The sequence below is a fragment of the Stigmatopora argus genome, chromosome 5 (genome assembly GCF_051989625.1).
Source record: "Stigmatopora argus isolate UIUO_Sarg chromosome 5, RoL_Sarg_1.0, whole genome shotgun sequence".
Lineage (NCBI taxonomy): Eukaryota > Metazoa > Chordata > Actinopteri > Syngnathiformes > Syngnathidae > Stigmatopora > Stigmatopora argus.
In genome coordinates, this window is record NC_135391.1 from 2297602 (window position 1) to 2307500 (window position 9899).

Consider the following 9899-nt stretch of genomic DNA (forward strand, 5'->3'; position numbering starts at 1 on the left):
TTACTAGCGAGATTTGCATGCATATTATTTTAAAAAAATATAACACCATCTGTTCTGTTTTAAGAGCCTTATTTCAAAAGTTTCACAACAAAACTTGACCAAATGTGGTAAGGCATCGGAGTTGAAATTACAACAGAAACCTGATTTTATTTAACCATCAAATAGATTCTGGTTCAATTCGCTACATCGTAAACCTTGAACAGTCCTTTCCGTTTCATTGGAAGATACTAACTATGCCTAGAGTTTTTTTTCCTAAAACATTTTGTCACAAAAGACTTGAGAAATTATGAGGGTGCTGAAGTGTATTGCTCAATGGAAAATATGCTTGAACGTCCCTCCATTTCTTGGGAGAAAAGATCCGAGTCGCGGGTTCGCTTCTCGCTGTAAATGATGGACAGATCTTGACGTGCCTAAAGTTCCACAATGCCGTCCCGCTTGAGTACACCTGGCTGATCAAACCTTGGCCTGGGGCAGTTTGGAGGGGCGTATAGAAACAGGGACACGGAGGGCTGGCTGGTCTAAACAGGATCCGAGGCACTCAAAAGTTTGGATCTCCATTTCATTTCCTGTTCTAAGCCCGGAATATAAAAACAAAGGTCGTATGGTGTGTGTGATATCTGGAATAAAAAACAGATGGGAGATAGATCAATACAAATGGAAAATTGAAAGAATAAAGGTATCTGGAATCTTAAACTTACCGAGAACAAACAAGAAATGTATTCTGGTACGGTGACCTCTTTTTGTTCATGTTTCAAGGACTGCTTTTGGTTCCACATGTTCTGCTTCACCTGCTTGTTGTTTTTCAGGTATGCAGGTGACAACCTCTGGATCTGGTTCCGTTTTTTGGATGACCTCCTGCCCAGGTTCCACTGCTTCGGCTACTGGTCCTGATTTGAGGGAGTTGGTGACAATTTGTTCCGCTGCCTGCTGAACATTTGGTATTATTTCAACTACAGGTTCTGATTTGGGGGCCCCTTTGACTTCTGGTTCAAGGATTGCTTTGGGTTCTACTTGTTCTGGTATGTCGGCCTCATTGGGTTCTGGTTCAATGGTTGCTTTGGGTTCTGCTTTTTCTGGTATGGGGGTGTCTTTGGGTTCTGGTTCAAGGGTTGCTTTGGGTTCTACCTCTTGTGGTATGGGGGCTTTGGGTTCGACCTGTCGTGGCATGGGGACTTCTTTGGGTTCGACCTGTCGTGGTATGGGGGCTTCTTTGGGTTCGACCTGTCGTGGTATGGGGGCTTCTTTGGGTTCGACCTGTCGTGGTATGGGGGCTTCTTTGGGTTCGACCTGTCGTGGTATGGGGGTTACTTTGGGTTCTGGTTCAAGGGTTGCTTTGGGTTCGACCTGTTGGGGTATGGGGGCTGCTTTGGGTTCTGGTTCAAGGGTGGCTTTGGGTTTGACCTGTTGTGGTATGGGGGCTTTGGGTTCTACCTGTTGTGGTATGGGGGCTTTGGGTTCTACCTGTTGTGGTATGGGGGCTTTGGGTTCTACCTGTTGTGGTATGGGGGCTTTGGGTTCTACCTGTTGTGGTATGGGGGCTTTGGGTTCTACCTGTTGTGGTATGGGGGCTTTGGGTTCTACCTGTTGTGGTATGGGGGCTTTGGGTTCTACCTGTTGTGGTATGGGGGCTTTGGGTTCTACCTGTTGTGGTATGGGGGCTTTGGGTTCTACCTGTTGTGGTATGGGGGCTTTGGGTTCTACCTGTTGTGGTATGGGGGCTTTGGGTTCTACCTGTTGTGGTATGGGGGCTTTGGGTTCTACCTGTTGTGGTATGGGGGCTTTGGGTTCATCATCATTGTCTACGACTATCTCCCCGGTTACTGGCTCCGCCTTAATGACTGACGCTGGGTCAAAGATGGAACTTGGCATGCCTGGTTCACTGGGAATGACCTGCTCTACTGGTTTTTGGTCAGGTTTTGATACACTTGAGTTTATTTCCCCAGTTCCGGGATTTGTTCCATTGGGGACCACTTCCTCTGCGGGTTTGCGTTCTTCTACTGGTTTTTGGTCAGGTTTTGATACACTTGAGTTTATTTCCCCAGTTCCGGGATTTGTTCCATTGGGGACCACTTCCTCTGCGGGTTTGCGTTCTTCTACTGGTTTTTGGTCAGGTTTTGGTACACTTGAGTTTATTTCCTTAGTTGCGGGATTTGTTCCATTGGGAACCACTTCCTCTTTGGGTTTGCGTTCTTCTTGTTTTGGCTTAGTTTGCTCCCCTTTCTTGTTTTCTTCTTGTCCGATAGCTGGTTCTGGTTCTAGGGCAGGGGCTGCAATCGGCTCCCTCACATCTGCCACGGGTTCCGGTGCCGATACCTCAGCCCCGGGCTGAAAAGCAGAGGATAAACGTGAATGATTCCGTTGAAAATTCTGCAATTTCTGTCAAAACGGGAAGCCGGACTCTGCCCGGGCCGCCTCGCAAAAATACCTCTTTAGAAAGAACTTTGCGAGAACCAAAATACATAAAACAGGATGTTAGCTGGAAAGGCAATTAAACCAGCACCTATAGAGGAAAGAGTTGCCGAAAAAAACACATACTCCCCCTGGCCTTGGCCCGCAGTGTTTCAGACTACATGAATAATTGCAAGCTTCCCAAAGTGGGACATTCAATAATTCATCCATTTTGCTGGCATCCATGTTTAATTCAGACTAGTTTCTTTTCACGTCGCCAGGTGGAAGTTGTAAAAGCCGAACAGAACAAATGCTTGGGAGGAAGGAAGCCAATAAACACCAGCTAAAAACGTCAGTGTGAAGAGGCGGGCCCAACAAGTCTACATCCACTTCACTCTCCCTCGCATAGACAAAGGTTTGTACTGTATGTATATTATATTATAGTATATGTATGATCAGTGTATACAATGTGTCCATACATAACCACGTGTTTGGTTTATTTACTGTATGTATATTAAATTATAGTATGTGTATGATCAGTGTATACAATGTGTCCATACATCACCACGTGTGTGGTTTATTTACTATATTTATATACACATTAACATATATTCGGTGGAAGAGAGTGGCTTCCATTGCTAGCTCCGGCCTTCCTGTGTGGGTTTTCTCCGGGTACGCCAGCTTTCTCTCACATCGCCCAACCAAAAATGCATGCACTTCAAATTGTCCTTGAATGTGAGCGAATGCGTGATTTGTTGTTTTTCCCTTTGTGCCCTGTGATTGGCTGGTGACCAGTGCAACTCTTGTGATGTTAAGCAATTCAAAAAAACGACTGATTATTACCACATCAATAGGATTATTATGAATTAGATAGGACTTCATGTGTTGATGTGGGCATGTAAAATTAACCGACTGAGGTTTTGGAACATGATGTCCTAAAAATGATCAAGGGTAGTCTTTTTTTTTTGTTTTTTTTTAAACCCGGCAGGCACCACCACCACACCCCCTAAAATTCCAGACCGCACCCCTGGGTCCAAGACGTTCTGACTCGGCTCAGGAAACACACTCGTACTCGTATACGGAACACTCACACTAAGGCCCAAGGCTCACCTGCAAGTCCGTGTTGGATTGTCCCCACAACCAGCTGAACATGACCCCCATCCTCCTCGCTAGCGTGGCGTTCGAGAGCTCCAATTAAAAGTGGGAGAAAGCCTGCGTCGCCGTTCCGCCGGGGCACCCGGTGAAGCTCTCGCTGCGTTTGAGCACTCGCGACCAATCGGGCTGGGACTAGGGGGGATAGGCCGTCCTGCTTTTGCTATGGTGGGTCAGCCCTCTGCGTGGAGGAAGCTGTTATATTGAGCCCGCTTTGCTCTTAAGTAAGACGGTCGGAAATGAGAAATGCCTTAGGCCGTTTGAGTTTTTCTTTGGAATTTTTCAGGAAAATATTGGTGGCCTTAAAAAGTGCGAAATTCTACAGAATGATGTAAGGAAACTTTGCTGAAAATTCGAATGAAAAGGCAAAATCTGCACAGGTTGTCACATGGCAAACTTCCAAAATTTGTTTTGGAAAAGTCGTTTTTAAAAACAAAGCAATTGAAACATAAGGAAAAAATGAATATAATTGTTATGGTAGTGCTATGACTTTTCTGAAAAGTATTTATAACCTAGTACAAAAGTTAAAAACTCCCTAAATAGGGGTCTTCTTTTTCTATATTCTTCAGTGTTCCGGCGAATAGCGTGGGCCCCGCCCCCCAACGCCTGTTGCCACACATTGCATAAACCCGCATGCACACAGTATGTGTGCGCACGTGTTTTCGTGCAACACCTACACAACCAAAACAGAACAATCTGTTCTGTCTGTGTAAAAAAAAAAAGCAATAATTACCCCTAAATTGAAACCAAACACCCCACCCAATAAAATCCAATAACTGACTCTTAACTAAAGTGAATTGTTGCCTTTTCAATCATTCCTATTTTAGTGTAGCTAACATTTGTTTTTACTCAAACTGACTTGACACCAGTTTTTTTGGAATACTGTATCATAGTACAAATCATTTTGGAACTTCATATTTTTTTTATCGATACGTGCCCTCAAATTCCTACTGGTAGCAATATTTTTTTAATTCCTTATATTAAAAAACATGTTTTACTGATTTCAGACAAATATTTTTCCGTAAATGGGTCTACTAATCGTAATCAGTGATGTCCACTAGAGTATTTTTGTCCAAAAAAACGACAGATCGAGTATCATTAGTAATTATTACTTGGAAGCGTCTCTAACATTTAAAGGCAAATGCACACGTGTGTTAAGGACATGTTGAGCAGGAGTGACAAGTCTCTTTTGACTTTGCAAGCCTTTGCCAAATAGAACAATCTCTTCCCCCTAACTCCTCACACCCCCGACAACCTTGGTATACATTCAGTTACGCCCCCCCACCAAGATTCCATAGGGTCCTGCCACAGGCTGTTGAGTGTCCAAACTTGGAATGAAGCTGATTTTTTTTTATCCACCGTTAAAATGCTCACGAGTTCCAAAATTGTCTGTTGTGCCTTTTACACAGAATCAGCCAAGGAGAGACAGTACATGGGAATTTTCCATCCCTGTCAACTTGTACGTTTTTTCATGTATTTTATATGCATTTTGATCATTTCAAATGGTGTACGCCAAGGGTGTCAGGGGTTGGTTCGCGGGCCGCTTTAACGTCAACTTGATGTCATGCGTGCCGGACCTTTTTAGATATAATTTTTAGATTTTTTTTTATAAATGAACTGGATTAAAAGCCCTGAATAGTCAGTTTTTTATAGATCTAAAACAATGTTTATTTTAGCTTTTTTAATATATTTTTAGATTTTACAAAATGATTTTTGAACTAAAAACACAGAAAAATTGGATTAAAAATTACAATTATTGATTTAAAAGGGGGGAAATCAGGAAATTTAATATACATCTATACCCTTCATTTGAATTTGATCCTAAAACAGAAAGTCGGCACTCATGATTTACTTTCCCAGGCCACACAAAATGATGCGGCGGGCCAGATTTGGCCCCTGGGCCGCCACTTTGACACGTGGTCTAGAGCCATATAGCAACCTTTGTACGGGGAAAAATGTTTTTTAAAAAGTACGTGTTTTTTGTAAAACTGATCTCGTCTTCCCCATTTCGGCTCTAATCCGGCTCGTCTCTGTCACTGGTAGCAGACAAAAACATCATCGTCGACTGCTAATATTTTCATGTTTTAAGCACCCGCATTCCCCTTTCACACATCCGCCTTTTCACTATATAAATATAGCGCGTCAGCAAGCAATGTACCCAGACAGTCAAGCTGTCAGCGTCATAAGGCGACATCTACACAACCTTGAATTTAGTCCTTACTGATTGGGCACCCCGTCCATTTTGGAGAAAGTTTAGCCCCAGCCAATAGGGGGCGTAGTTGAGTCAGAGGACACTATAAACAGTGGAATTAAATATTCTTTAACTGCCAAGTGAAATGTTCTTACTTGACCCATCTCTCTAGGTGGCGCCGCTTCTGCGAGTTGGGCGGTCCGTTTTTTCTTCGTAGGTTGTTTGGGGGTGACTGCGGACGGACCTTTTGCGGGTGAGCCACTGATGCTGCGTTCTTCCAACACTCGCCTTTCCGCATGCTATGAAGATCAACGACAGACAAAAATCAGGTCAGTCCACAACCGCCAAAATCCAGTTGGACACTCGCCAAAATTTTACGATAATTTAGTTAGCGACTTGAGTGCCTATGACTCTTCCAAAATGTAAGTTTATGTAGAAGATGAAACTCAATGGTTAAAAAAAAACATGATTTCTTGACGAAATTAACGTATTTATTCGAGTATAACATGCAAAATTTTGTACCAAAAAACTGAAGCAAAGTTCGGGTGCGCGTTATACAGGAATCCTGATGAAAAAACTGTCCCCTCGGCAGCCATTAAAATGGGAGATGTAAAAAATACCACAAGAAGATTGGAATCAATTGTTTGGTGAATCTGATGACCAATCAGACGTTGAAATTTTTTCAATATGATGATGATAAGGATTTAAAATTGTAAATTCCATTTGAGAAGTGTTCATATTGATAGTAGTTTGTTTTTGCCAGTTTTCCATACCATATATTTTGCCATGTGTTCAGAATTTGCCAGTTACCATTACCCATGCAATCCCTAATTTGAGCTGAGAAAAACTGAAAAAAATATGTATTCTCATTTTTAGTCACAAATTTTGGGTGCGCGTTATATACGGGTGCGCGCTGTACTTGAATAAATACGGTAGTTAAAAAAAACAGGGTGTTCTTCATACTGTGGGCTTAGTTCTTTGCTGTCAAGGGCCCAAGAAAAACACCCACAAATCCCGGCAAAGCAAAACGAACGGCTGGAAGCTGAAAAGTCCCGACAGGTGCGATGAGCGTAAAAGTTTAGCCGTCAGCAGAAAACTGGCAGACGAGAGTCAGACCGATTTACTCGCTCGTTCGCTCACCCGCTTCGCCACCGCGTGGGCAAATGTTTTTGTTGTCGTCAAAACAAAGCTCAAGCTAGTTCAACAGAACGTGAAAATTTGGATCAAGTGCGCAGTTACTGTACCTGAAACACATTTTTTAATTAAATATTATAATATTAATATTAAAACTAGTTTGGGATGTTTACAAAAAAGACTACAATTTCATTAAATGACATTTTTTGTTGGTTTACGTTAAATGGTGAATTTAATTTTACAAAACTCGGGTAAAAAATTATGATTTTTTTTTTAACTTTAATATTTTCCATTACATGCTCAATTGTTTCAGGGTTTGGGTTCAACTTTTTTCAACAATACCAGATCATCTTGTTCAGAAAAATGTTATTGTGGGAAGTGCCCGATACAAATAGAACTAAAATACCCAACGTCCTCTCCCGCATTTTCCAAATATCCAAAGGCCGGTGGCTGATAACATTGTCCGACTTTTTTAGACGGCTATCACCCCGGCGGGCGCACCAAAGTCAGACGACATTGTGCAGACGTCTATTTGAGACGTTCCTTTTAAACACGTGTCCATATTTGGTCGCGTGTATTCCGTGCCAAAGCAAACGGGAAGTCTACGGGCAAAATGATTGGAACTTTTTGCACGGCAACGCACTCATAATATAAACAAATTAAAATGAACTTGGATTACGATGAAGGCACACTCAAAAATAAGTTGAATCTAACCTTACACTACACTTAATTCTAATTTTTTTTGACATTTTGATACCTTTCTTCTCCCGGGTTGGCTCTATTGGCCCCGCCTCCACCCTGACTTTCAGATGCGACCTATCGCGGGTTGTTTGCTTTTGTAATCCCTTCAAAATATTCCGAAAATTATGCACACAAATGTCCTCACAATAGGATAACGCACAACCACTTGCCAACGAAAAGTAGTATATACTCCTCTCGTATTAGCGATCACTCCGCCATTTGCACTGACTAATGGGAAGAAAAAAACACACAGAAAAAATCCAACGCTCCGCCCAGTGCTCGTAGAGACATTACACGAGGGAGTTGCGACCAGAGAGACAGTGGCCATGATGTTCTTATGAGCATATCAAAATTTGTCTCGTATCTCAAGATACATATTTGCCCGAAATTGTACTGGTATCTCAAATTGCTCGTATGTTGAGGTACCACTGTACTTCACAATAAGATCCGAATCGGCCGTTGATACCAATAATGAGGATCGGGACATCGCTAATAACAAATTTTGAGTTTCATCCTTAAAACAAAATAGTTTACAAATCTTTTCTCCTGCCATTGCACGTCTTGAAGCCCTCCCACTAAAAAAACAAACATCTCCCCACCCCACGTACACCCAAATTTTATCAGGGGTCGGTTGCTAGCGCCTGATTTGGCGTCGTGACTCAGCGTAGAAGCGTTTGTTGGCCTTAGTTGGGGGAAGGCGGGGTGCTTAAGCGCATTCCCCAGCAAGCCCTCTGAATGTCAGCCTATTTTTAAAACTGCCGCAAAATCTCCACTTAATCCAGCACTTTTCCAAACTGAAAATAGTGAGACTCAGATGCTTCCTTACCAGCGGCTCGTCAGGAAGACTGAAAGTGTCGTGTTCATAAAAACAAAAGAAATATTGCAAGAAATACTTGCCTGCTTTCTTAATAATGCAGTCAATTTAGTGTTATTCAATTTAAATTACGAGATTTTCTGATTTATTTAATTTAGTCATGTCATCGCGGATTATCGTGACGCTAATTGTTTGCTAATTGCAAAGAAGGAATATTTCGTGGGATGTTAGTGCTCTTGTAAATATTTGTTCCTTTTTAAAAAAATGTTTTAAACCATGCAGGTGATTAATCCAACATATTGTCAGTGTTTATTCAAGTCTTTTTTTGAATAGGATCGGAATCAAATCGGAATATTTTCGTTGTTCATGTGGTAAAAGCTTTAAAAACACTTGTATAATGACAAAAAAAACATCCAATTCAAATAATAAAATGGAGTACAACAGGCTAAAAAGGTCAAAATATGTTTTTCAGATAACTATATAGACAATAAAAAATCCAATACAAGCTATAATTCCAACTACAAGATGTTCATCATCATATTTTCCTTTGATCCATCTTAAAATGAACCAAAACAAATCTCTGCTTATTCCAAGTATTATTTTTCTCTTAAGTATATCTTAAAAATGATGTTTTCTGCAACTCACTAACCGCTCTCCTCATGCGACGCAGGTTCTTTTTCCTCTTGCTGGGCATGTCGTCGTCTTTGCCGTCCGTTAATCACCCGTGACCAAGACTGCAAAAATGATGACGATGATGAAGATGAAAAAGCGAGCCGAAAGACTGAAAGGAGACCTGGGTGAGCACTCTCTTTATACAGCCACGCCCCCCCCCCCCCCAACCCCTTTCAAAGCACTCTTTACGCCCGCATTCCCGGCTTCTAACATTGAGCCCCAGTGTGTGTGCGCGGGTTTGCAAAAGTGACACACCCCTCTCTTTATCAAAGTGGAGGCACGCGGCAAAATCAACCCGCCAGTTCCACAAACGGATTTCTCGCGCTTTTGTATTCCACCGGGAGGAGGAGCTTATATATATATATATTTTTTTTTACTCTTTCACGGGCGTGAAGTCATTGGGCGCCATTGACGGTGACATACGTCCAATCCATTGTGACTGGGAAGGCTGACAGTATCAGAACCAGCTGGAAATTGGTCATTTTTTTCCACTGGCAGAATTTGGGGATGTTGTGTTTTTTTAGTGGTGCATGATTGGAATGAAGAGGACAATTTTTCTGAGCATGTTAGCAAAATATAGATGGGTCTCTGTGTTCAAAATAATTTGTTCCATCTTTTAATCCTTAATTTTTTTACGTGTCGTCGTCATCTGGTCATTTATGAGAATTAAAAAAAAAAACTGTAAAAAGAGAGAGGGACTGTCTATGCAGTCCCTTTTGAGCTCTTCATTTTAGTGCGCCTCAGTACATGGCAACTCGTGCATAATTGAACACAAAACCGCTGCACCGATGTTGATTTTATTTCGGC

The 9899-nt window shown here is 41.9% G+C and overlaps 1 protein-coding gene and 1 long non-coding RNA gene across 3 annotated transcripts in view; one reads left to right on the forward strand and one right to left on the reverse strand.

Annotated features, from left to right (window-relative positions):
* Nucleotides 1-52: 52 nt before the first annotated feature.
* Nucleotides 53-9225, reverse strand: LOC144074241 (uncharacterized). 2 transcript variants are annotated; one of them, XM_077600543.1, is made up of 4 exons: nt 9070-9225; nt 5887-6030; nt 699-2325; nt 53-617 (listed from the first exon to the last, which is right to left on the reverse strand). In XM_077600543.1, the coding sequence occupies exons 1-3, from the start codon at nt 9112-9114 to the stop codon at nt 745-747; spliced, it is 1770 nt and encodes a 589-aa protein (XP_077456669.1). In that variant the 5' UTR covers nt 9115-9225; the 3' UTR covers nt 53-617; nt 699-744. The 2 variants fall into 2 exon arrangements, with proteins under 2 accessions (XP_077456669.1, XP_077456670.1); XM_077600544.1 differs by lacking the exons at nt 5887-6030; nt 9070-9225 and adding an exon at nt 3499-4491.
* Nucleotides 5816-9899, forward strand: part of LOC144074243 (uncharacterized) — a 4655-nt gene continuing 571 nt past the window's right edge. The window contains exons 1-2 of the long non-coding RNA XR_013300264.1: nt 5816-6060; nt 9091-9217. This is a non-coding gene — a long non-coding RNA (uncharacterized LOC144074243). The remainder of the gene's footprint in view (nt 6061-9090; nt 9218-9899) is intronic.

Excerpts from the sequence above, each read along its gene's own strand:
- LOC144074241 (XM_077600543.1), bottom strand. The coding sequence starts at position 9,114 with ATGCCCAGCAAGAGGAAAAAGAACCTGCGTCGCATGAGGAGAGCG. Across the intron at positions 6,031-9,069 it reads TGCGTCGCATGAGGAGAGCG|CATGCGGAAAGGCGAGTGTT; the intron begins GTTAGTGAGTTG and ends TGATCTTCATAG. Across the intron at positions 2,326-5,886 it reads CACCTAGAGAGATGGGTCAA|CCCGGGGCTGAGGTATCGGC; the intron begins GTAAGAACATTT and ends TCTGCTTTTCAG.